General features: G+C 42.3%; 1 protein-coding gene across 2 annotated transcripts in view; it reads left to right on the top strand.

Moving 5' to 3' along the window:
- Window positions 1-27,726, top strand: part of Pak2 (p21 (RAC1) activated kinase 2) — a 64,699-nt gene that overhangs the window by 22,840 nt on the left and 14,133 nt on the right. For both annotated transcript variants that reach the window (XM_042259169.2, XM_076548706.1), the window contains exons 2-10: window positions 308-515; window positions 12,551-12,651; window positions 14,972-15,119; window positions 16,019-16,050; window positions 16,936-17,043; window positions 18,822-18,954; window positions 22,264-22,327; window positions 24,110-24,158; window positions 24,901-25,013. In XM_042259169.2, the coding sequence (XP_042115103.1) occupies window positions 329-515; window positions 12,551-12,651; window positions 14,972-15,119; window positions 16,019-16,050; window positions 16,936-17,043; window positions 18,822-18,954; window positions 22,264-22,327; window positions 24,110-24,158; window positions 24,901-25,013 (935 nt within the window). In that variant the 5' untranslated portion in view covers window positions 308-328. The remainder of the gene's footprint in view (window positions 1-307; window positions 516-12,550; window positions 12,652-14,971; window positions 15,120-16,018; window positions 16,051-16,935; window positions 17,044-18,821; window positions 18,955-22,263; window positions 22,328-24,109; window positions 24,159-24,900; window positions 25,014-27,726) is intronic.

Below are 27,726 nucleotides of genomic sequence, written 5' to 3'. Positions count from 1 at the left end.
TGACCAAAATGAGGCAACATGCAAACAGGTCCGTTTTTATTTTGGATCATCTCAGAGCCGTTGGTTAGTTAAATCGCTTGTGATGTGTTAGTGTGAACATGTTCTTCAAGCATTTCTGTGTCTATTTAGTGGAGATTGGTTTTATTGAGACCGATTTGTTTTATCTTTTATCATTTGTTTGTCCGAATTTTGCTAATGTCCCTAACAGAGTCACATCTTCTCATTTGCAGCTGTGGTGGGGGTAATTACTGTCTGTGTTGTCGTTAACCTTGTTATTAATTGAGTGTTTGGGGTTGCTCTTTTGCAGGCCATTTCGTAATTCTGAATCATGTCTGATAACGGAGAACTAGAAGACAAGCCCCCAGCACCTCCTGTGCGAATGAGCAGTACCATTTTTAGCACTGGAGGAAAAGATCCTTTATCGGCCAATCACAGTTTGAAACCTTTGCCTTCTGTTCCAGAGGAAAAAAAACCCAGGAACAAAATCATCTCCATATTCTCAGGCACAGAAAAAGGTAAGCAGCTGCTATAATTTCAGAAGCTTCACATTTGCTTATGATATGCTTCCCATCTTGATATCTTCTGTGGTGAATAATAAACAGACCTACGAAAACACTTTCGAGCTGGAGAGATGGCCCAGTAGTAAGGATCACTTGCTGCTCTTGGAGAGGTGACCCAGGTTTGATTCCCAACAGCCATGGCAGTTTCCCAGGGAATCTAACACCTTTTTCTGGACTCCAGCCTCCACCCACAACAGGCATACATATGGTGCACATACATACACACAGGCCAACACCCATACACATAAAATAAAATAAATAAACCTTTTTAAAAAAGGCTGATAATAGGCACCATTAAACAGACTCTCATGGGCTTGATGGCCCAAACCCTTACTGAGTACAGGAGGATCACTTGAACTCAGGGATTCAAAGCCAGCCTAGAGGAGAACACAAACAAACAGGACTTACTCATTCATGCAACATCTTACTGTGTAGTCCGAGCTTTTGGTCCTTCTGCCTGCAGGGTGTGCTGTCGTGCCTAGCAAAACTCCCTGGTGAGTGCAGTTGCTGGTTCAGTCTGCTTGCTACAGACAGCGTGTTTCCATTTGTGCCTTCATTTCCTGAGACCTTTATACAGCTTCCTGACATAGTGAGATTTGTGATTGCCCTAGTCTGTTTTGTGTGGCTTCAACAAAGTACCTGAGACTGGGCACTTTATGTAGGCCTGGTGGCACACACCTATAATCCCAGCACTCAGGAGGCAGAGGCAAGTGGTTCTCCATGAGTTTGAGGCCAGCCTGGTCTACATATTAAGTTCCAGTGATCTAAGACTATATAGTGAACTGTCTCAGTTCTCACCCCACTCCCTGAAAAGATTTATTTTATCTATGCTTCTGGTGGCTAGAAACTTCAAACAGCACAACCCTAGTGTCTGAGGAGGTCAGTGTCACAGGTGGTGAAGATTCAGAAGAGGAGCCAGCTGCTTATGGGAATGTTCAAGATCCAGAAGCAGAAGAGTCAGGAGGGGCCAGTCACCCTTTGTGGGAACCTGCTTCCTGAGAAATCATTGTGCTCTCTGACAGCATTAATCTCTTCTGAAGGTTGTCATTACCTCCTATAAGGTCCTTCTTAAAGTTCCAACTACTTTTCTGTACTATTTTTATTGTTGTTTGGTTGATTTTTTGTTTTTCCTTGTGTTTAGACATTCTCTTAGAGTTGAGGCTGGCCTCAAACTCATGGAGAGACAGGCCTTCTGACTGCTAATCCTCCTGCCTCCACCTCCTAAAGAACATGAATGATTACAGGCATGCAGAACCATGCCCTGCTCAGAACCATGTACTGCTGACTGAGGATCAAGCCTCCAAGATATGAACCGTTAGAGAACAAGCCATATCTAAACCATAGCAATGACATTTTTGAGGTCCATGCTCATGATGGTTAATCTCAGTTGTCAGCTTGATCTAGAACCGAGATGGAAACACCTGCCCCCTGTGGGCTGCACTGTTCCCTGCCTGGGATCCTGGACTGTGTAAGTGGGAAAAGGGAGCTGAGCCGAAGGAAGCTTTCATCCTTTTTGGTTTCTGGTTGTAGTTACAACATGACAGTAAAAGAAAATGAAACTGAGACAGTGCTGGTGTAAGAATGGCAATACAGAAGCCTGAGTTCAAGTCCCAGCACCCTATACATAATGAAGAGAACAAACTCCCACACCACATGCATGCGTACATTAAAAGAAAACAAAGAGGCAGTGTGGGATGGAATCAGTGGGCAAAGTCCTTATGCAAGCGTGAAGGTCTGAGCTCTGTCCTCAGCACCACATAAAAGGCCAGGTGTGCAGTGTGTGCCTGTAACCCCAGCATTGGGAGGGGGGGGAGGGGAGGGGCAGGAGGGACAGGCAGTCCAGTCAGTCTAGCCGGTTGATGAGCACAGTGTGTAGACCTCTGGCCTCCAAGCTATGCTCACATACACATAAAAAAGATGGACAATATAGGAGGTCACAGTCGTCTGAAATCTTTACTCAGCTGTGATTTGAAATTAAGAATGTTTCTTATTTTTCAGTGGTGATGTACCATTTTGTCCTATGTTCTGTCGTAGTCAGAAGTAACTAATGCAGCTTCCACAAGTCTTTTAAGCATGTCTGTCAGGGCTGAAAGTTGTGGCACACACCCTTAGTCTCATAGTGCCAGCACTGAGAGGCAGAGACAGGCAGGTCTCTGTGAGTTCCAGGCCAGCCAAAGCAAAACAAGCAAACAAAATCCCAAACAGTCTGTTCAGATCACCTGTCCATCTTTAGTCAGTTTTTTTTGGTAGGGTTTTTTTTTTTTTTTTTTTTTTGTTGTTTTGCTTTGTTTTTTTGTTTTTTTTTTTTTTTATTGTTGAGTTCCTCATATACTCTGAATATTGATCCCTTGTTGATTAAATAGTTTGAATATTTTCCCCCATTCAGCAGGTTGTTTCCTCACTCTGTTGACTGTTTTCTTTGTGTTGGAAAAGCTTGTCAGTTTGATATAATCCCCTGGAATTATACCTTTTATAACAAATTCACTGAAGGGATCCCTTTTTCTTGCCTATTTTTTTGCTCTGTGTGAATCACCAGGAATTAAATGATAAGCAAAGCAGATGGTGTCCCTACCCTTACAACACTAGTCCAAAAGCTCGTGGAGCTGGGACTAGAACTTGTGGGTGGTGCACTTGCCTAGCATGTTGTGAGGTTCCGAGGTTCATTTTGGGTGATGGATGGAGTGTCCTGTAGCATGTAATTGAATTGTGAAAGCTGACACAGTGGTAGTGTAAGATGTCTGACTAATTTGGAGTGTTTAGGAAGGCTTCCTTTTTTTTAAATATTTATTTTATGTATATGAATGACTTGTCTTCATGCACACCAGAAGAGGGAATCGCATCCTATTATCGTGTGGTTGCTGGGAATTGAACTCAGGACCTCTAGAAGAGCAAGCAGTGTTCTTAACCGCTGAGCCATTTCTCCAGCCCCCTAGGAAGGGCTTTCTAAGGACATGAAAACAGAGCTTAAAACTAAAAGGTTAGAATGAAGCAATGGTTAAAGTGTAGTCTATGCCTAGAAAAGAATCATCAGTGGCCTGGCCACAGGGTCATGGTATACTCATGGGACTGAATACAAGCCAATGTGATTTAAAAACAGAGAGGGCGCCGAGCGTTGGTGGCGCACGCCTTTAATCCCAGCACTCGGGAGGCAGAGCCAGGCGGATCTCTGTGAGTTCGAGGCCAGCCTGGGCTACCAAGTGAGTTCCAGGAAAGGCGCAAAGCTACACAGAGAAACCCTGTCTCGAAAAACCAAAAAAAAAAAAACAGAGAGGGCATGTGATAATTACAGGCAAGTGTGATGTTCACATGGAACTGCACACAGCAGAAACTGAAAAAGTGGGAAAAGATCTGGTCACAAAGGGCCTTCTGTGATACAGCCGGGCAGTGGTGGCGCACGCCTTTAATCCCAGCACTGGGGAGCAGAGCCAGGCGGATCTTTGTGAGTTAGAGGCCAGCCTGGTCTACAGAGTGAGATCTAGAACAGACACCGAAACTACAGAGAAATCCTGTCTCGAAAAACCAAAAAAAAAAAAAAAAAAAAAAAAAAAAAAAAAATCTCAGATTTTTCTTGTTTCCTAAGGAACCATTGCAGAATGTAAACCAGGACAAGAGCTGGCCACATTTCTGTTTGAGGTACAAGAGACTGGTAGCCATACAGAAGTCAGGTTTTCTTGGAGGTCTGAGACTACTGTGGAAACTGTCAGGCTTTTGCAGGAGACTTTAGCCAATTTAGTAGTTTTCATAATGAAAATGGCTTATTATAGGCTCTAGTCTATAGATAATATAGATATCTAGTGTTGAGTTGTAGTGTTCATCAGTGGAGTCAGTTTACACCCAATAATTCAGCCTGTGTGCACTTTTCATATCCGATGGATTATGAAGATGATATGTAAACATCCTTTCTTGTCCAGAAGTTCAGTATTAATATTAATACTTGAGAATAAAGACACTTCTGTGTGATGGAACAAGTTTACGTTCACTGATTTGGAGATTCCATCACTGGATGTTAGACTAGAAACTGAGGAGTCTTCCATTTAAGTAGATAATTGTTCTTTCTTCCTCTTTTCTGTTCTGGAATGCACAGAAGTCTTGTGCCTCATTCTGCCAAGTGCTGGGGTGGTAGGCATGAGCCCCCGGGCCTGGTTTCACAGGAGGCGGTTCTTAATTGTGACTCCAGCTGGGTCAAATGAGAAAAAGGCAGTGGCCCCAAGATCCCCTGTCAGCATGTGGCTCAGAATTTTACTTCCCTCCGTCCTGCAGTTACTGTTTTCAATAGGTTTAATTTAATAGGTTTCAGAAGTGATTCAAAGAAGTTTCCGTGGTCCATTATTTCCCATCAAGTGATCTGCTATCTGTAGACATCTTAGATTATTATGTTTGACAAGCAAAAGTGGGAAGTTGACTTATTTTTTAAACATGAGTAGATTTCTTCTCCAAAGCTAGGGTGTCTTGCATAATTATTAATTTCTTCCCAATGTTGGCATCTAGAGTTGCAGCCAATCTGTAGAGCAGGTTTGTCTAGTACATGTTCATTCTGAGGCTTTCTTTCATATGTTTCAGGTGCTGTTTCTAAAACTTCGATCCTCACCCAGGTGCTACTAAAATATGGCTTGTGAAAAAACAAGTCGATTAAATAGATTTTTAGTTTTAGGATATCGTGTCATTCTCTTTTTTTAATTAAAAAAAATAAGCACAAACAAAAAGGTGTAGTGGCCCACGCTTTAATCCCAGCACTCAGGAGGCCGAGGCAAGTGGATCTCTCTGTGAGTTTGAGGCCAGCCTGTTCTACATAGTGAGTTCTGGGACGGCCAGAGCTACACAGAGAAACACTTTCTCAAAAAAAAAAAAAAAAAAAAATTATTATAATTAAGCCAGGTGACACATGTCTCTAATTCTTGCACTTAGCAGCAGATCTCTTGAGTTTGACCACAGCCATGGCTATATATAGAGAGACCCTGCCTCAAAAAACAAACAAAGATTTGTATTTATTGTGGGTGTCTGTATGCATGTACCTGCAGACTGTGGTGCATGTGTAGGGGTCAGAGGACACTTTGTGAGAGTTGTCTGTCTCCTTCCACAATGTGTGGAGATGGAGCTCAGTTATCAGGACTGGCAGCAGGCATCTTTACCACTGAGCTACCTGGCTCCCACAGTTTCCCTTTGAGTGGACTGATATATCCAGGTACATCTCTTAGCTGCTTAATTACATTCATGTCTTCCTATAACTTTTTGTTCTACATCACTAACATTTATGAAATGTTCTTTCATATATTTTTTTATTCTTCAAATCCCAAAACTGGCTGGACCTTAGATACAACAAGACCCAGGGATGTTTTTGCTTTCCTCTTCCCCGTACTTGTTTGCTGTCCTTTGCTGATTTAGACTGGACTTTTTCCTTGTGTTAGGAAAGGGAGCTTTCAACACCAGCTGGCCTTCCTTATAATCTGGTCACTGGAGCCACGATGATTTTCTGTAAGTCTGGCATAGCTCAGTCACCCTGTGATGTAGTTGGCTGGAATGTTAGATGGGGGACTGGGACTAATGTGGCCTGAAGTTGATGCCCACCTTGGATTAGGCATCTGTCATCTTAGGTCATCTAAGGAAATGGCATTTTTTCCGGTCATACAATACACATTGGGAAATAGTGAAGAAATTCATCAGGTAACAGGAAAAAAGCCTCTGCAACTGACTTTTTAAAAAGAAGAAGCAGATATTTTCATAATACACAGGGTTTTGTTTCTCTGTCATCTTTACAAAAATGATATACAAAGTAAACTATTAGTTCATAGCCAACAAATGCTTTCTCCTGTTTGCAGTATAATGAGTTAGAAGCCCAGGGACATAAAGAGAACTAGAGGTCCTGACCTCAGATTACTCAAGTCAGTCTGGTGGAAAATGAAAGGTTGCTTATGATAGATGTAATTATGTGTTGTAGTAAAGACAACACAATTTTATGTGAGCTTAATAATTGCCTTTCCTTCTGCTCCTTTCCACAATGGATGTGACCTGTCTTCTTGCCACAACTCTTGTTTGTAAATATGTACACCTGGAGAATCTAGAGGAAGCATGGACATTTTGCAGAATTGTGTCAATATTAGTCAAAACATGGTATTGTTTCCTGTGAGTGCTAGGTTCGTAGTGTCTTTATGAACAAAGAAAAGCATGTGCTAGTATGTCTATGTACAGATTGAACAAACAGCAGTGCAGTAGGATCTTTTTGGTTAAACATGGCATATTAACCACATTTTTAATTACTCAGATTCTTTTTAAAAAAAAACACTTCGCTCTTTCCCCTGAGACTACTAAAATACAGCAAATACTTGTGAGAAACAAGTGGAGTCAAACAGATTTGGGTTTTAAGATATTGCAATATTTTATTTTTAAATATTTGCATTGTGTCTACATGCATATGCCAAACCTCAAGATCCAACTAAAGTGTCAGTTGAAAAGTCATTTGTCTTTAAAGTCACTATGAGGGTAAAGGACAGGAGCAGCAGCCATGTCCAGGAGGTGTTAACAGGCGCTTAGAGGATTGCAGTGGGAAGGGACGTGCCTGCCTAAGTGGACAGAGAGACCGTGGTTGCAGAGTGGCCTGTGTGTAGGAGAGAAGGGTCCCCTTTCCTCTAGGAGTCTCCGTGACTCTGGATGGGAGACTGCAGGGAGGGGAGAATGGGACATCCAGGGTAAACGAGGGGGATTGCTCAAATCTACATAGGAAGTTATCCATTGATCGCACTGGTTCACTCCAGAGAGCCGGCCATACAGATATTCTCATTGCAGATCCTGAAAGTTGAAGCATCAGAATAAAAAATGCAGATTTGGTCCAAATGATCACACAAAACTCCTTTCCTCTACTTTGTGAACGTACAGAGTACTTTTTGCCTGTCCTGGCCCTCAGACCAGACACTGGGAGGCTTTCCTCTGGATAAACAGAATGTTCTGGGGGAAAATACTTTAGATGCCCTGAGCCTTATCCTCATCTTTGATCTAGCTTGTCTCCCAGTTAGTTGTGTAATGTTTTTCTGTAAGAATGAACAGCAGAGGGTCACCAGACATCTGAAGAAAACACTTAGACACTAGAGCCCAGAACAATGGGAAGTACCAGATGGCACATGCCTGTGAGGCCTACCTGGATAACTAAGTGAAATCAAGGCTAGCCGTGGCCAGATAGCAAGACCCTGCCTCCAAGAATCAGGTAATTGTTATTAAACAAGTTTAGAAGAAGCATTCCACTTCAGGAGAAAACCAACAAACCAGAAAATCCATCTGCCAGCAAACATGTATATACAGCATAATCTTTGAGCAAAGAAGACAAATTCATGAAATAAAAGAGTTTTCAGAGGAAAAAAAGTGTTCGATTTTCAGAGGGAAAAAAATGATCAAAGAATGATGAGAAATAATTCTTGGAAAATCACTATTTAAAATTAACAGAATAAATGTGATATCAATAGAGGGGTGAAAGGATTATCAAGAAAATTCTCCCAAAACAAAAAACCACTCAGATAGGAAATGTAAACGAACACAATTATAATGTTGCAAATAATGGACAAATTAAATAGAATTCAGGAAATACATAATGAGAAACGCAGGGCTGGAGAGGGGGCGTAGTGTTTAAGAGCACTTGCTGCTCCTGCAGAGACCTGGGCTTGGTTCTTTTTGGTTCCTACCCACAGGATGTTCCCAGCCATCTGAAACTCCAGGTCTAGGGATAGCCAGTGCTATTTTCTGACCCCGTGGACACTTCACATAGGTGGTGCACTCAGCCTGCATGTGTAAAACACTAGTGCACACTAAGGAAGGCTGAAGAGACGAGCCTGCAGTTGAGAGCACTGAACACTGCTGTTCTTGCAGAGGACCTAGGTTTGGTTACCAGCATCACGTCTACCTGTAACTCTGATGTCTTCTTTTGGCCGTTGAGGTTACCTGCACACATACACATAAAACTAAATACGATACTGAGAAGATTATTATTTGATGAAGGGTTACAATAAAGCAGGAGTAGAATAAGGAGTAATTGCTAATGGATACAAGGTTTCTTCAGGGGATGATGAAAATATGCTAGTTACATGGTGATAATGTCTATGGAATTCTGAATATACTAAAATTCGTTGGATTGTACAATTTAAACAGGTAAACATGACACAGGAGATGAAGGAGAATAATAAAACTTGATTCAAACGATTGTAATAAAAACATCAGTAAAGCAGGTGAAACTACATCCTCAAGGAAATCGACTTCGTTTCTGTATGAACTTGCATGTTAGGTTAGATTCAAAGGTTTGCTGGGGTTGGGGGTAAAAGTCAGGGTAGAACGTATGAGTTCCAGGTTCATTCTCCACTAAGAAGACAGAGGTAATATTGTGTACAGGTATATACTGACAGAGTTTCTCTGTGTAGTCCTGGCTGTCCTGGAACACTCTCTGGAGTCTGTAGACCAGGCTGGCCTCGAACTCACAGAGATCCATCTGCCTCTGCCTCCCACTTGCTGGGATTAAAGGCATGAGCAACTACCACCCCACTGAAATTTCTTTCCTTAAAATACAGATTTCCCAGCCGGGCGGTGGTGGCGCACGCCTTTAATCCCAGCACTCGGGAGGCAGAGCCAGGCGGATCTCTGTGAGTTCGAGGCCAGTCTGGGCTACCAAGTGAGCTCCAGGAAAGGCGCAAAGCTACACAGAGAAACCCTGTCTCGAAAAACCAAAAAAAAAAAAAAAAAAAAAAAAAAAGATACAGATTTCCAAAGCTTACTTGAAAAAAAAAAAAAAAAAAAAAGATTAGCCGGGCAGTAGTGGCACATGCCTTTAATCCCAGTACTCAGTACTCAGGAGGCAGAGGCAGGTGGATCTCTGTGAGTTTGAGGCCAGCCCGGGCTACAAAATGAGTTCCAGAAAAGGCTCCAAAGCCACACAGAGAAGCCCTGTCTCAAAAAACCAAAAAAGAGAAAGAGCTATACATTTCTTGAACATAGACAGTCTTGGCAAAGTCTTAATAGTGGTAATCCAACAGTGTATAAAAAAGGCAATAGATCCCAGGACTGCAAGCCTAAACATTTGAAAATTGGTGTAACTTAGGATAAGCAATATGATCATTTAAGTAGATGCAGAAAAGACATTTGACATAATCCATTTTTTTTTTTTTTTTTTTTTTTGGGTTTTTCGAGACAGGGTTTCTCTGTGTAGCTTTGCGCCTTTTCCTGGAACTCACTTGGTAGCCCAGGCTGGCCTCGAACTCACAGAGATCTGCCTGGCTCTGCCTCCCGAGTGCTGGGATTAAAGGCGTGTGCCACCACCGCCCGGCGCCCAATATTCATTTCTGATGTAAGTGTTGAGCAAACTTGTATTTGAAGGAAATGTACTAAATTTGATAAGGGCATGTTAGAAACATTGACTGTTGATATTAAACTAAAAAACAGTGACTGTTTTTACTCCCTGGATCAGTAAAACACAAAAGTTCCTGTTACCACCTTTATTGAACCATGTTGTAGACTACAGACTAGCCAGTTCAATAAGGTTAAGTAAGTAAAATAAAAAAAAATTAGAGCAGCAGCAGAGGCAGGCAGAGACGTGGTCATAATAAAGACCAGAAACTGAGCTTTTACCCGCTGAGGAGTTAGTAAAAACATGGAGATTAAGAGTTTGGGACAGGGACGCCTTTAATCCCAGCACCCGGGGAAGGAGCCATCTCAGTGGGGGACGCTACCAGAACAGATCCGAACATTCTGCCTGAGGCCAACCCAGGGCCCAGCTGCTGATCTTTCAAAACCCAACAACTTGGAGGTGTTGGTGAGATTGCCCTCCTGAACAACCTGCTCAGCTGAGATCCATTCGGGAGAGGTTTCAGAAGCCTACAATCTACAGTCTGAGGAAACAAAATCAGCTGAGGAGTTGACAAATGAGCAAAAACACGACCTGAGAACACAAAAGAAGGTGCTGCCCAGCCACTGAACCAGATCACCAGAATCATAAGCCTACCTTACACAAACTGGGAACAGGCAAGCCCCCATCTCCGGACTGGCAGATCAGGTCTCTAGCCCCTAGGCCCTACCCATCGGAGTCCCAGGGACCAGACAGCTACCAGGGACCAGACAGCTACCTTTCCCTGCTCCCCCACCACCAACAACAAAAAAAATCAACTCCTGTGAACCTAACAACCACTGGAACCATAAGCACACCGTGTACCAACTGGGAACAACTGCTCCCTGAAACAGAACCCACTAACACTGATTGGACTAAGCTGCTCCGGGAGAAACAGAGCCTAACAGCACTGATTTAACCAAGAACACCTAGTGGACCAAGACTAAAAATTAGAACAAGAGAGGCACCTCCAGACATAGACACTGCCTACACCGATCGGAGGAAGAGATGAGTAGACGCCAGTGCAAAAATACAGGCAACAACATAAAGACCTATATGACACCATCAGAACCTAGGGATTCTACACCTGCAAGACCTGAACATACCAAGGCAGAAGAACATACCAAGAAGCAGAAGAAATCAATCCTTAAAATGACTTTAAGAAGATGATAGAGGCCCTTAAAGAGGAAATGAAAACCTCCCTTAAAGAGAAAATAATTTCTCTTAAAGAAATGGAAGGAAAAAAATAAAATAAAATTATCCAAATTAGGAAAGACATGCAAGCCTTTCCTTAGTTTACCACAGAATATTACTTTATAGAAAATCCTGTGATGCCTCAAAGCTGGGGGGTGGGGGGGTGGCACACACCTTTAATCCCAGCACTTGGGATGCAGTGGTAGGGGGATCTCTGTGAGTTCAAGGCCAGCCTGGTCTACAGAGTGAGTTCCAGGACAGCCAGGACTTTCACAGAGAAACCCCAGGGGTGGGTTTCTCAGTCCTTTTGTATTTCCTGGTGGGGCTGATCCAAAATGCAAGCATGCTAGATGAGCACAAGCAACCTCTGAGCTGCATCCCAAACCCCAAAACTACCATTTTTAGTAGCATCAAAAATTAATAAGTCTTCCTGTGCAGAAGTATGATAAAGTAGTGGCAGGATCTGTATTCTGTCTCCCTGTACCAGCAAACATTGCTAAGAGAAATTAAAGACCTAATTTATGGAGATTTGCTGTTGGTCAAGGATCAGAAGGCAAGGTGTCAATAAACTCTAAATTGATTTATAGATTAAATGCAATTCCTGTCACAGCCCTAGAAGGCTTTTTGTAGAAATTTAAAATACTCTTAATTTCATATAGTAATGTAAAGAACCTGAAATAATTCCAGCAGATTTGAAAAAAGTAAGAAAAGAAAAAAAAAAGGACTTAGACTGTACTTTCAGTGTTTGTATAAAGATGACAGTAATCAAGGTACCAGGGTTGGCATAATGATAGACATGATTTGAAGAGAGCAGAGCATCCAGGAATAGACCCACAGGTTTAGGAGCTGTAGGTTAGAGGAGGAGGGCTGGGGAGGAAAGGCATTGGTGTGTTTGGATTTGCAAAAGATGTTATAGTGATGCAGCAAGAGTGTTGAAAAAAATTTTTTTGCAGTGGAACCATAGGAAAGTTGGGTAATTTAAAGATGTTACATTTACAAACTATAATAAAAAGGAAAGTGTAAGCCATGTGTGGTGGCTCATGCGTTCAACCTTAATATCTATAGGTTGATACAGAAGAATTATCGTGAATTTGAGGCCAGTGTAGACTGGAGAATAAGGCCCTGTCTCAGAAAAGCAAGTTGGAGGAGGGAGAGAAGAAGGACTTCAGTTTGCTCAAGTGGCCTCTATAAATGTGGAGGCCCCTCCAGCAGGATGCAGGCCGTGTGTGTGTGTGTGTGTGTGTGTGTGTGTGTGTGTGTGTGTGTGTGTGTGTGTGTGTGTGTGTGTGTGTGTGTCAGTCAGTCAGCCACTGCTCCCAGTGGAAGATTCTTCTGCAATAGTTTCCTTCCTCATCAATTTCAGGAAAAATACAAACAATAACAAATGCCATAATTAGCTTTGTTTAAAGAGATTATTTTCTCTCCCTTCCCCCATGCCCTCTAGGAAGTAAAAAGAAAGAAAAAGAACGGCCAGAGATTTCTCCTCCATCTGATTTTGAACACACCATCCATGTTGGCTTTGACGCTGTTACTGGAGAGTTCACTGTAAGTTGACCTGAGGGAGGTTTGTTTGTGACAATGAAACAGTGCTGAAGGGCTGCAGGGATTGTTCAGTGATAGAAGCACTTACTGTACAAGTGTGAGGACCCAAGTTTAAATCCCCAGAATGGACACAACACAGAATACAGAAGTAATTGTAGTACTCCTACAGTATGATAGGAGACTAGAGAATCGGAAGGCTCATGGGGCAGCTAGTGTGGTATATAAGTTGTAAAAACAAGAGACCTTGTCTCCAGGTGGAAGACAGTGATGTCTGACATGACATTTTTAGTATTTAAGTTTGAAATCAGTTTTTCTCTGGTTTTTTGAGACAGGATTTTTATATAGCCCAGGCTGGCCTCCTGTGAACTCATTTTATTTTTGAGACTGGTCTTGAACTCAGTTGCTGTGGGATGGTCTGTATGTCAAATTGCTCTGATTGGTTAATAAATAAAACACTGATTGGGCCGTGGCTAGGCAGGAAGTATAGGCGGGACTAACAGAGAGGAGAAAAGAGAGAACAGGAAGGCAGAAGGAATCACTGCCAGCCACCGCCAGGACAAGCTGCATGTGAAGACACCGGTGAGCCACGTGGCAAGGTATAGATTAATAGAAATGGGTTAATTTAAGATATTAGAACAGCAAGAAGCCTGCCACGGCCATACAGTTTGTAAGAAAAATAAGTCTCTGTGTTTACTTGGTTGGGTCTGAGCGGCTGTGGGACTGGCGGGTGACAGATTTGTCCTACTGTGGGCAAGGCAGGGAAATTCTAGCTATACTCAGCCCTCCTGTTTCTGCCTCGCATGTGCTGGGGTGATAGCTGTGGGCTAACGTGACTGGTGTTGAGCTTTTCTATCCCATGTGTTTATTAGTTTTTGTTTTTTCCTTTGTTGTTGTTTGTTTAAAGCAAATTCTTGCTATGATCCCAGTAGAGCCTGGAACTCTGAATCCTCCTGAGAGTGTGGGGTTACATGCTGACTGTTATAACTAGCATTAGTTGTCAGTTCTTACTGTTTTATGTTTATCATAAAAATATTAGTAATTGAGGCTGGAGAGGTGGTTCAGAACTACATAAATGCAGGCAAAACATTCATATACATAAAATAACCTTTAGCTGTGTGGTGGCGGTGGCGGTGGCGCACGCCTTTAATCCCAGCACTCAGGAGGCAGAGCCAGGCGGATCTCTGTGAGTTCAAGGTCAGCCTGGTCTACAGAGTGAGATCCAGGACAGGCACCAAAACTACATGGAGAAACCCTGTCTCGAAAATAATAATAATAATAACCTTTAAATAAATTAGTAGTTGGATGACCTTTTTCTCTAGAGAGCTGAGCCTATCAATTATAGTTACAAAAAAACAGATACAGAGAAATGGACTTTTAGGGCTGAGTAATGGCTCAGTTGACTCAGTTGACCTGAATTCAGGTCCCTAAAACTCAAAAAGCCTGATGTTGTGCTGTGATCCTGCACTCCCAGCCTGCTTGTAACATTCTAGGTCTGTTGAAGACCCTATCTCAAACAAAAGTGGAAGCCACCTGAGGGCCACACTAGAGTCTGTTCTTTGACCACATAGTCCTTTTAAAAAAACTATACTTTTGGCAGGATGTGGTGGTGTACACCTTTAATCCCAGCACTTAGGAGGCAGAGGCAGGCCGATCTCTGAATTGGAGGCCAGCCTAATGTACAGAGTGAGTTCCAGGACAACCAGAGCTACATGGAGAAATCCTATCTCAAAAAAACTATATCTTTGTAATTCCAGTACCAAGGCACCTAAGGGAAGTATTGTGAATTCCAGGCCAGGAGGAGCTATATAGTTAAAACTTTGTTTAAAAAGTAAATTAGGGCGGAGGTGCCGCTTGCCTTTAATCCCAGCACTTGGGAGGCCGAGGCAGGCGGATCTTTGTGAGTTTGAGGCCAGCCTGGTCTACAGAGTGAGTTCCAGGACAGGCACCAAAGCTACACAGAGAAACCCTGTCTTGAAAAACAAAAAAAAAAAAACAAAAAAACAAAAACAAAAAACTAAATTAAATAGGGGCTGTAGAGCTGCTCAGTAGTTAAGAGCACTTATTCTTGCAGAGGACCTGGGTCCAGTTCCTACACTCACATCAAAGTTCACAACCACCCATGACATGTGCTGTATAGACCGACATATATGTGGGCAAAACATTCATACATAAATCCAAAAAAGAATAATACATTGTTTTTAGAAAACTTTTTTTTAGCGAAGCCTAAAATGTATGTGTATTGGTTGGTTATCATTGGTCTATGAAAATGTTCTTTATCAGAGCAATTCACATCATAACTGACTTAAAAATTTCTTCTCATTAGGGCATGCCAGAACAGTGGGCGAGGCTGCTGCAGACCTCCAACATCACCAAACTGGAGCAGAAGAAGAACCCTCAGGCCGTGCTGGACGTCCTGAAGTTCTACGACTCGAACACTGTGAAGCAGAAGTACCTGAGCTTCACTCCCCCTGGTGAGATGGCAGCCAGCGGGGAGGAGGGGACGGGGCAGCTGCTGTCCTCCTCTCCTGCCTACATCTGCCTTCAGAGAGTGAGGACGGGGTCTGCAGGGCACAGGGACCTCATCGCTGTCAGAAACGGAGTAGGATGTTTTGGCTCTGTTCATTCAGTCTTTTCCTCTTTGGTGCTTTTAAATGACTGCCAGTGATAGAAGGCGCAAAAGGTCTGAATTTATAGACAAGCTCATGCTGGAGATGGCTATTGTTAGTGGGATAAAATGGAAGTTTTTTTATATAAATAAATGGCAGGCTTTGAAATGAAAAGTGTTTTTCTACTCAGCTGGGTGTGCTGAAAAACACCCTTAATCCCATCTGGGTGGCAGAGATAGGCAGATCTCTGTGAGTTCAAGGCCACTCTGGTCTACATTTTGAGCTCCACACCACCCTAAGATCCTGTCCAAAAAAAAAAAAAAAAAAGTGCTTTTCTATTAAAAAATGGAAACTTTCTGCACTGGGAAAATGGCTCAGGGATTAAGAGCACTTGTTGTTCTTAGAAGACCCAGGTTCAGTTCTCAGCATCCACACAGTGGCTTAAACCATTCCTAACTCTAGTTCCAAGAAATCCAGTGCCTTCTTCTGACCTCTGGGGGCACCAGACAGGTGTGGTGCACATACCTGCATGAAGGCAAAACACTGGTGTACACAAAATAAATAAAATCTACGTGTGGGGTGGAGAGAAAGAAAGAACGACTAGCAGGGACCATATGGCAAATACCAGGCCAGCCAGAGCTACATACCAAAACCCTCTCTGCCTTTTGTTTTGTTCTGTTGTTTGTTTGTTTTTTGGGCTTTTTGCTGGTCATATCCTGGTTTTCTCTTTCAAATTGGTAATATCTTTTCTGTTTCACATTTAGAGAAAGATGGCTTTCCTTCTGGAACACCAGCAGTAAGTTAATAATTTATTAGTTTATGTTCTAATCTTTTTATTTTGCTTGCTAAAATATAAAACAGTTAGATGTGATAGCCCATGTCTCTAACCTCATCACTCAAGAAGCCAAAGTGGTGAACTCACTGTGAGTTTGAAGGACCATGTCTCCAAAGACATAAAATTAGCCATCAGATAAATACCTATGTAGTTTTTGCTTTTGTTTTAAGTTAGCTACTTGGTTAGTTGAAGGACAGAAGCCATATTAAGTAAATAGGATTTTGGCGGGCACTCTGAAGCAACTAAACTTTGTAAAGCCCTCCAGAGCAATTTAGCCACTTCTCCAGTGTTGCAGTATGGAACTTGAATATGGTGAACTGGGTGGCTTACTGTCTTCTCCCCAAACCGCCTATCAGTACCATTCTGAGTATGGTAAACTGTGGCACTTTCTAAGTAGCTGAAACATGTCCGCTCCTTTTCTTGCTTTATTAACCTGGATCTTTAATGCCTCAAAGTGAGGTTTGTGTCTACAGCATCTGAGGACCTTTGCTTTTGTTCTGTGAGTAGATTGCTTCCTTACAGAGCACTGTGTGTGCTTCTGTAAAGGGCAGGAATAGTACTCCAGTATACTTGAGAGCCATGGATGGAGCTCAGTGGTAGAGCAGTTACACCATACACAGGCCTTGGGTTCAAGCCTTAGCAGAGCCGCCTCCCCACTAAAAATGATACTCACTGTATGTATTCATTTACTTTGTGATTGGTTGTATCAGATCCAGTGAAATTTATATGTTTTTAAATGAACTGTTGAAGAAAGAAACTTTTAAAAATATTTTTAAAGGGACATCACATTTTAACCTTTTAATTTTTTTGGCTTATCCTCCTTTTTTGCTCCTGTGATGAGTGCAGCTGAATACCAAGGGATCAGAAACATCAGCAGCAGTGACAGAGGAAGATGACGATGATGAAGATGCTGCTCCTCCTGTCATTGCCCCTCGGCCAGATCATACGAAATCAGTGAGTGACTGATGACCTGCACTGGATGTTTTAAAGCGTAGTCAAGATGCTTAAAGGCCCTCAAGCTTAAAATATTGTAGTATGGGCTGGGCGGTGGTCGGGAGGCAGGTGCAGGTGGATCTCTGAGTTCGAGGCCAGCCTGGTCTACAGAGCGAGATCCAGGACAGGCTCCAAAACTACAGAGAGAAGCCCTGTCTCCAAATATATATATATATATATATATTGTAGTGTGGAGAAACTTGGTTATTTATCAAAATGTACTTTTTGGAGCTGATGGAGTGACTCGGCAGGTAAAGGTGTTTACTACCAAGCCTGACAGCGTACATTCAATCCCAGGACCCACATGGTAGAGGGAGAAGTAACTCCTACCAGTTGCCCTCTGACCGCCTGCTGCACATTATGGTGCATGTGCATATACACACAATAAGTAAATTAAAACTAATAAAAACTACTCAGAAAAGTAATATCTTGAGTAGGCGTGGTGGTGCCTATCCTTAATCCCAGCATGATAGGTGGATCTCTGGGAGCTGGAGGCCACATTTTAGTGAGTTCTAGGCCAACTAGAGCTGCATACTAAGGCCCTGAACCTCATCTTGAAAAGCAAACAAAAAAGACAATTAACAGCTTAAAGTTAAAGTTAAAAGTACTTAGCCCAGTGGGTTTTCCTATATTTTTTCCTCTGTTCTAAAGATCTGTTTCTTTAGCTTTCTCAATATAGATAGCTATTATATCTCAAACTAAATCATTGCTGTTCCCTGGGTTATGTATTTGACCTTGCTCTCAAAGACTGTATGTTTATTCAAGAGGCATTTAGGAGTGAAATTACTTACTAAGAGAATTTTAAGAGTTGGAGCCTTAGTGGTGCCAGCAGTGAGAACCCGCTCCCGTACTGTCCTTCCTGCTGTGATGAGGTAGAGTGCAGGATGGTGCTTGTGCTGCCCCGGGACTCCGCCCCACTTGGCAGACAGAGCTGAGACTGATGCAGTGGGAGAGGACTGTTTTCTTAGAGTCAGAACTGGCTGGCTGAGAGGAAATGATCAATGTCGAGTTTGTGTGGAACTCACCGAGGGGATGTGGTTCTAGTTATTTCAACACCAAGACTATTCTTTTCTGTTACTAAGGTGTGCTTTTTATTTATTTATTATTTTTATTTTATGTGTGTGGATATTTTCCTGGGTATATATCTGTACACCAAGTTGTACCTGTTGCCTATGGAGGTCAGATCGGGGCATCAAATCCTCTGGAACTGAGTTAAAGATAGTTATGAGCAGCCATGTGGGTATTGGGAATTGAACCTGGGTCCTTTGGAGAAGTAACTAGTGCTCTTAATCACTCAGCCATCTCTCCATCCCCACAAGTGTACTTCTTTTCATTACATTGTTCTCAGTACTTTAGATATAGTCACACTGGAATTTCATAGACCTATATTTTGCTAGATACTTTCAAAACACATACATGCTGTGACAAAAAAAGTTAAATGTTGTTTTCCTGGTTACATGTTGTGGGGAGGTAAAAGGGTCTTACAGTAGCCCAAAGTATCTGTCCTTTGACTTCCTGTGTCTACCTCCTGAGTGCTAGGATTACAGACATGCGTCAATATGCCTGGCAGTTATGTGTTTGTTGTGTGAATATACTGTCCCATTCTTCAAAACAGTGGGAAAGATAACTTAGTTTTGCTATTTAAAAAAAAAAAAAAAAAAGAACGCATTTTCTGCTACTAAGACCATCTGAAAATGTTTTTTTTTCTCAAGTCTCAACAGTGAACTATATTTCTACAGATTTACACACGGTCTGTTATCGACCCTATTCCTGCTCCAGTTGGTGATTCTAATGTTGATGGTGGTGCCAAGTCTTCAGACAAACAGAAAAAGAAAGCCAAGATGACAGATGAAGAGATTATGGAGAAATTAAGTATGCAGTCTATATTTTCTTAAAAACATTTGGCCCAAAGCTGGGGATAATTGCTGCCCAGGGGAAGCATTTGCTGAGTGTGTGTAAAACCCTTGGTCCCTGCCAGCCACATCCAAAGGACATAGTTTAAAACCCTTTCAAAGGGCCTTGTGTGTAGCTTCTCAATACAAACCTATAAAAATGTCCCTGTGTGCTGGTGAGATGGCTCAGTGGGAAAGGACACTTGCCACCAAGCCTGATGACTGAGTTCAGTCCCTAGCATCCACACGGAGGAAAGAGAACGCCCCCCCCCCCAATTTTCTGACTCGTGTGTGTGCAGACACGTGCATGCACCCACACATGTACATACATACTAAACAAAAAAGAAACATAAAATGTTCTAAAGAGTGTGACTTTCTGTAATGTGTGTCAGCATACAGTATAGGGGGTTCTTTTTCTTTCCTTATAGTCCACCATTGTTGGCTTAGGTCAAGCATTAAAAGGTAACAATAGTATCTGTTGACAAATCTACAGCAGCTTCACAGAGCACTGACCTAGGAGTCAAGGAAAGATTCCCTGTAGCTAGTGTTGAAATCGTGGGTGTAGCTCTAGTCACTGCTTTTATTCCTCAACACTTTCAAGTATGAACCTGCTTTCCCCGGCCGTTTGTGGAAATGCATAATATCCTTCTCTTGGGCAAGCTGCTCCTTTCGAACCCTAGACCAGGACCGTGGCTGCCACCATTTCGTCATGACCTCCAGTTACCGCCCCTCTTTGCCGCAGTTCTTTTTCCAGTGTCTCACTGGGGGCCTTGGCTTTGTGTTTATAGCTTGGAGCGGTGCAGTACTTAGGTAGATTATAACTTTGCTTCATATACTCATGTCTCACCTAAGCAACTGACAATGCTGAGTCATTTTCTCCTGTTTTGACTTAGTAGTAAATATGAGTTTAAATTAAGTTTTTTTTTTCAATTTCTTGAATTTAATATTTATTTCTTAGTATATTGAAGTTTTTTTCAAAATACTCAGTTTTTCTGGGCGGTGGTGGTGCAAGCCTTTAATCCCAGCACTCCGGGAGGCAGAGGCAGGGGAATCAACCAGCTTGGTCTAGAGAATGAGTTCCAGGACAGCCAGGGCTACACAGAGAAACCCTGTCTTTAAAACAAAACCAAACAAATGGTGAAAGATGGACTGGAAGAGTTTGAAAGGCCACTTAAGGGTCATTCAGTTAGCGTTTACTCATTTATTATTTCTGACAGTAAGTCATTCCACAGCTCATCACAGTCATAGGCAGTCATGGTGGCTTCTACCTGTCATCTCAGCATTTAGAAAGCTGAGCCAGGAGTACTGGTGTGAGTTCAAAGCTAGCCTGGACCACAGAATAGGTTCTGGGTTAGCCAAGGCTATCTCAAACAATTAAGAAAAGGGCTGGGGTGGAGCTGAGCTGGTAGAGTGCTTACCTAGCATGCCCTGTTGTATAACTGGGTTCACTGAGGCACCTGAAGGATGAACTTTGATCCTTTCCAGCTGCAGGGTGAATTCGCCCCTCAGGACTGAATCACCCTTGCTCAGCAAAGGACCCTTTTATTGTTACACAAATCACAACTTTAACAAGTCAATTTCCATATACCAAAGCCAGATGCAAATTCTCAGTAACAATACCACAGTTTTCCGGCTTGTTAGTAAGTTTGCATAGGAAAATTCTCAGATAAGACTTCAAACAGGGGCTGGAGAGATGGCTCAGAGGTTAAGAGCACCAACTGCTCATCCAGAGGTCCTGAGTTCAATTCCCAGCACCCACATGGTGGCTCACAACCATCTGTAATGAGATCTGGCGCCCTCTTCTGTATATACAATAAATAAATAAATCTTTTAAAAAAAAAAAAAAAAAAAAAGACTTCAAACAGAAGGTATGGAGCTGGGGTAGCAATCACAAAAGGCAGATCAAAGCCAGGTACTAACACTCCAGTTTCAAACTGGTTATAGCTTTGTGGGAATTCTCCCATCAATGCCCTAAGATGTTTGATATCCAGCACTACATAAATGGGACAGGATGATGCATACTTGCATCCCAGCATCTGTGAGGTAGAAGTAAGAGGGTCAAAAGTTTAAGATCATCCTCAACTACTTAGTGAGTTCAAGACTAGCCTGTGATACATGAGCCTGGGTTTTGTTTTTGTCTTTACACACACACACACACACACACACACACACACACACACACACACACACACAATACCCCCTGCATCCTGAGAACCCCATGAGTTTCAGGCTGGCTGAGATAGTTGGTTATACTAAAATGTCTTTTTTTGTTTGTTTTTGTGTTTTGAGATAGGATTTCTCTGTGTAGTCCTGGCTGTTCTGGCACTTAGTCTGTAGACCAGGCAGACCTCAGAGATCTGCCTGCCTCTGCCTCCCGAGTGCTGGGTTTAAAGGCGTGCGCCACCACTGCCTGGCAAATGGCATGATTTTTTTTGGTGGTGGTGGTGGGGGGTGTCTTTGGAGTCTGTCCTGGAACTTGCTTTGTAGACCAGGCTGTCCTCAAACTCACAGATCCGCCTGGCTCTGCCTCCTGAGTGCTGGGATTAATGGTGTGCACCACCACCACCTGGCTAAATGTCGTGATTTTTAAGAAAGTGATTAAAATGTCTAACCTGGTCTAACCAGTGGTGGCAAACATCTTTAATCCCAGCATTCAGGAGGCAGAGGCAGGTGGATCTCTGAATCCTAGGCCAGCCTGGTATACAGAAGTGAGTTCCAGGACGGCCAGAGCTACACAGAGAAACTTTGTGTATGTGTGTGTGTGTGTGTGTGTGTGTGTGTGTGTGTGTGTGTGTGTGTGTTGGGAGGGGGTGTCGGGGTGTCGGTCAGGTCTAACCCAATGGAGAAGAGTGTCACCACCTTTTATTGCTTTTTTTTTTTGGTTTCTTTTCAACTTTAAAATTTTATGTGTATTGAGTGTTTTGCTTATATGTATGTATGTATGTATGTATGTATGTATGTATGTATGTGCATCACGTGTATGCCTTAGTGTCAGCAGTGGTCAGGAGTGGATGTTGGATCCCCTGGAACTGGAGTTATGGGTGTATGTAAGCTATTATGCGGGTGCTGGAAACTGAACCCAGGTCCTGTGGTTTTAACTGTTGAGACATTTCTCCAGCCCCTGCTTATTTTTCTTCAGTGTTGATTGTTTAAAGCAAATTACTTTTGAAACTTGGTGTATGGAAAAGCACCTTTATAATCAGTGCAGATTATTAAAAGGAATAATTACCAAATTTTATTTACATTTAGTTTGCTTGACTGGCTTCTAATTTTTGTTTGTTTAAAATAGGAACTATTGTGAGCATAGGTGACCCTAAGAAAAAATACACAAGATATGAAAAAATTGGACAAGGGTAAGTTTGAGTCTGTTGGTTTCATATTCAGTCCTCCTAGGTGTACAGAATCTTCCCTCAGACACTGAGTACTTAACTCTTCTGGGTGTTACCTTGGGAGCTTGTGTAAATACATAACACAGTTGTGTGTAGAGATGTTAAAGCAGAACTGTACTTCTGAGTTGGGTATAATGATACATACTTGTAACCCTATCACTTGATGCTGGGGCAGGATTGCTACAGATTGGAGGCTAGCCTGAGCCCATAGCAAGACCCTGTCTCAAAAAATAAAAGTAACCCAGCACTGGTAAATAGTAACTTTATGTTGCCTCTCCTCCCTCCTCCTCTTTCTCTCAACCTGTTCTCCTCCCCTTCACTTCCTCCATCACCTTCTTCAATAGGGAACTATGTAGCCCAGGCTGGCCCCACACTCACTGTGTAATCCAAGTCTTAGTGATCCTCCATCCTTAGCTTCTCTGGTGCTAGGACTAAAAGTGTGTGTCACCATGTGTGGCTTTCATTGCTTTTTCCCGTAGGTGATGAGGGATCAGATAGGTAGAAAAATTACATATATAATGTATTTTAAAGATAATTAAAATATTTTTTGCAGGCTATTGGCAGTAAAAAAAATCTTTAAATCAAGTATTGAATTTTTGGTTTTTTTGTTTTGTTTCCTCTTCCAATCTTAATTTAACACGGATTTTAGTAACAAAAAATTGGAAGTCACTGTTTTCAGTGCTGGAGATTAAACCTAGAAACTTGTGCCTGCCAGGCAAGGGTTCTGCTACTGAGCTCCATCTCCAGCCTTTTTTATGTTTGTACTTTTGAATAACAATAAATAATTAATTACATAGTAATGATGATGAATAAATAAGAATAATACTTATACATATGAATGACAATCACAAATCTAGTGTTGAAATTGAAGAGAAATCCTTGAAACAAAACTTTGTGAAGTTTAAAAATGAAGTGAAGTATATTTTCTTCAGAAACATATCCATGTCTTTTTGTGATTAGAAGTTCAGAAACGTGTTTAGGAATGGTACATATCAAACCCAGACAGAATACACACAGAACGCAGGCCAGTAGGTCCTGTTACAAAGGATAGAGAGACAGCCTTCAAGTTTTGTTATAGTTTAGTGTTTGATTTTGTTGTTTGGTTTGAATTTTGCTTTCTTGAGACAAACTCTCTGAAGCCCAAACTAGCACTGAGCTAGCGTCACCCTCCTGCCTTAATCTCCTGAGTGGGGGCTCATAGACATAGACACCCTGGCTTACTTGTTCATGGGGGTGGTGTTTGTTGTTTTTCACCTGGGGGTTTTTGGTTGTTTAGTTGGTTGGTTGGTTTTTGTGTTATTTTGGTTTGGTTTGGTTTTTTTGTTTTGTTTTGTTTTTGTTTTTTTGTATGACAGGATCTCTCTACATAGCCCTGGCTGTCCTGGAACTCACTCTGTAGCCCAGGCTGGCCTCAAACCCACAGAGATCCTCCTGCCTCTGCCTCCCGAGTGCTGGGATTGAAGGTGTGGGCCGTCATGCCCTGCCACTTCTTAGTTTCTTAAGCATAGAAGTAGATTTGTGAGTGTGTGCTGTTTTCTTCTTTTTCTTCCCTTAGAGTTTCATAGTTCTGAAATATTTCCTGGGTAAGTTTTAGCCACAGGGATTGCCTCATTGTTTTTCCCCTCTTTTTGTTTTAGAAGTCTTGAGTCTTAAGATGTTAAATAATTTTTCACTTGTTCACAGTGTTGGAATAGTGTGAAGGGTGTAACTCAAGAACTTAATTCTGTTCCGTCTTTTCTCCTCCAGGGCTTCTGGCACCGTTTTTACTGCGACTGATGTGGCACTAGGACAAGAGGTAGCCACTGTTCCATCAGCTCTTTGTGTAGGGCGAACCATGCTGTGGGTACATGGGGCTGTGTGCTTTCGTGTGCATAAATGTGTAGCAGCCAGAGGCTGTCCTCACCAAATAAGTGAGGCTGGCTGACCAGGGAACTAGGGGTCTGCCTATGTGGACTTCCCAAGCACTGGATTTATAAATCCATGCCCCCACAGCAGGTTTGGGGACAGAAGGAACTCAGATCTTTGTACTTGGAAGTGCTTTAGTAGCTGAGCTGTCGGCCCAGCCCTAGAATGTATTATAAGAGTTGATCTGTCAGTCTTAGCAACAGTTATTATGTTAGGGAATATTTTAAAAATATTTGCCAGTTTCGAATTTTAAGAGTAATTCCTTGTATAGACTGACCTTAGTTGGTTAGTAAACTTGAAGATAAATCTAGGGTCAGTGAGATAGCTCATCAGATAAAGTCACTCACCACCCTGAGTTCATTCCCTCTGGTTTCAGCATGTGCAACATGGCACATGCATAACGACACACATAAAACAAACAGAATGCCATTTTAAAAACAAATTCAAATGTAATTTAGAATCTGTATCACAAAACATTGTGCATAGGCAATAAACATGTAAAAACATCATGTATGAGTAAATTACAGTCTCTCTGTGTGAGGTATACTTATTTAACTAGCCAATTGGTGCTTGTAACTTTGTCAGAGAATTAGGATTGCTGTTTTGATGTTTCAAATATGTTTTTATTATAGGTTGCTATTAAGCAGATTAATTTACAGAAACAACCAAAGAAGGAATTGATCATTAATGAAATTCTGGTGATGAAAGAATTAAAGAATCCCAACATAGTCAACTTCTTGGACAGGTAAATACGAATGTGTTCTTTAAAATTGAGATCTCCGGGAGTCTGATTGGCGAGAAAGCGGAGGGTTTATATGAGGGAGAATTGTTGAAACCAAGGTTGGATAAAGCACAGGGACAAATAGCCAAACAAATGGAAACACATGAATTATGAACAAAAGGCTGAGGGGCCCCCAACTGGATCAGGCCCTCTGAATAGGTGAGACAGTTGATTGGCTTGATCTGTTTGGGAGGCATCTAGGCAGTGGGACTGGGTCCTGTGCTCACTGCATGAGTTGGCTGTTTGAAACCTGGGACTTAGGCAGGGACGCTTGGCTCAGTCTGGAAGGAGGGGACTGGACCTGCCTGGACTGAGTCTATCAGGTCCATCTCAGTCCTCGGGGGAGGCTTTGCCCTGGAGGAGGTGGGAATGGGGAGTGGGCTGGGGGGAAGGGGAGGGGCCAGGAGCGGGGAGAACAAGGGAATCTGTGGCTGATATGTAGAACTGAATGGTATTGGAAAATAAAATAAAAGGAAAAAATAAAATAAAATTGAGATCAACTTGGGTAGTGATTCATGGCTGTGATTCCAGCATTGGAGAGCTAAGACAGGAGGATGGAAGGGTGCAGGGCAAGCCTAATTAGGCCCTGTCCTAAAAGGAGAGTGAAGAAAGAAAGAAAGAAACGAGAAAAGGAGGCTAGAGAAATGATTTGTGCTCTTGCTGAGCACTTACTGTTCTTGGGGAGGACCCAGCACCCACATGGTAACTTAGAGCTGCCTGTAACTCCACTTCAGAGGATCCATGCCCTGTTTTGGCCTCTGTTAGCACTCACATAGTGCACATAAACTCACTGTAGCAAACATACACAGGTAAATTACATAGATAAATCTTAAAACATAAAGAATTAATGAGCAAAGAAACAAAGATACACTGGGATAAAAGTGTGGACATTTAGGGCTGGAGAGAGGGCTGAACAATTAAGAGCTCTTGCTGCCTTCTAGAGGACCCACATAATGGCTCATACCCACTGTGACTCTGGTCTAGGGCAGTCAGCTCCCTCTTCCAGACTCTGCATACATACAGCATTTGAGACTGAAATACCAATGCTGAAAAGGAAGCCCGAGGAGGCGGGGAAGAAAGGTGAAAACCACACACTGCAGAGAGGGCCTTTTCTGAAAGGATCTCACTGGGCAGGGGAGAGGACATCTCAGTGAAGGGTTGCTGGTGGAGCTTGTCCTCACTGAAATGAGCAGAGCAGAAACGTTAGGAAATGGCTGGCTGGGTTTCGTGCTGTGATCTACCTCAGAGATGACTAGCCATAGGTTTTCAACTGTGAGATTAGTTTTTATTTTATGTAACCCAGGAGGAAAGCCTCAAGCCTGCGGTGGGCCTGCTTTGGCCTCTCAGGAAGCTGGGGTCAGAGCATGTGTCACCATGGCCAGACAGTTTTTGTTTGTTTGTTTGTTTTTGATTTTTTGAGACAGGGTTTCTCTGTGTAGCTTTGCACCTTTCCTGGATCTCGCTCTGTAGACCAGGCCTACCTCTGCTTCCCAAGTGCTTGGATTAAAGGTGTGCGCCACCACCGTCCGGCAAGACAGTTTTTATTACAGGTGTTACTTTTCATGTTTCCATTTCAAGTTGCTGTCAAAAGATCTCTGAGCTTAGCTGTTGTGGTAAACAACAAATAAAGGGCAAAATATAAAATTGTGTATGTTACAACTGGTTTTCTTTACAGATTTATTTATTTTTATGTGCATTGGTGTTTTGCCTACATGTATGTCTGTGAGGGTGCCAGATCCCCTGGAACTGGAGTTAAAGACAGCTGCCATTCGGATGCAGGGAATGAACCTGGGTCCTCTGGAAGAGCAGCCAGTGCTCTTAACCACTGAGCCATCTCTCTGGCCCTACAACTGATTTTTTTTTTTAAAAAGGAATCTCATTTACTTGAGTGAATGACCACGTAGGTTGTATTAGATAGTAAGACTTTAGTGAATGATAACAGATTGTATTAGATATAATCTTTAGTGAATGATAGCATGGGTTGCATTAGATATGATAGATTGCAGATGATTTTGTTCTACATTTAAATTTGCTTAGAATAGGAGACTTTGACCCTTATTTGTAAGGACTTTATTCAAAGAAACAAAATTTTCAGATTCATTTCCTTGCTTGCTTTTTGAAATCTTTTTTGTTTTTTGAAATTATGATTATATTACCTATGTCTTCTCCTTTTAAGAATTTTTTTACTTATGTGAATGTGTGTGCCTGCTTGTCTGTGTGCACTGCTTCGAATGATGATATCTAGAGAGCCTAGAACTGGGTAGAGTGGTTTTGAGCATCCAGGTGTGAGTCCTCTGGAAAGACAGCTTCTCTTAACACTCCAGCCACCCATTTTTGCTTTTTTGAACTATCAATTTCACAGAGCTGGAGAGATTGCTCAGTGGTTAGGATCACTGGCTGCTCTTCCAGAGGACCTGGGTTCAGTTCTCAGCACCCTCTTCTTGCCTCTAGGCATGTTGATTGGTACTCACACACATACACAGACAAAACATCCATATGCATAAATTAATTTAAATTTTTTTAAAAATAAAATATTGTTCCCCATCAGCACAGCATGAAAGCTTAGACAAAGCCTAGGCTTTGGGGTTACTGGTTGACTTGGCTGAGGATATGTCAATATCTATATGTGTGACCTCGGATGAGTTACTGAACATTTCCAGATCTCCCCCTTGTTCAT

This window comes from Peromyscus maniculatus, chromosome 12 (assembly GCF_049852395.1).
Source record: "Peromyscus maniculatus bairdii isolate BWxNUB_F1_BW_parent chromosome 12, HU_Pman_BW_mat_3.1, whole genome shotgun sequence".
Lineage (NCBI taxonomy): Eukaryota > Metazoa > Chordata > Mammalia > Rodentia > Cricetidae > Peromyscus > Peromyscus maniculatus.
Note: the sequence above shows the minus strand (reverse complement) of the source record. Positions and strands in the feature narration are given on the sequence as shown.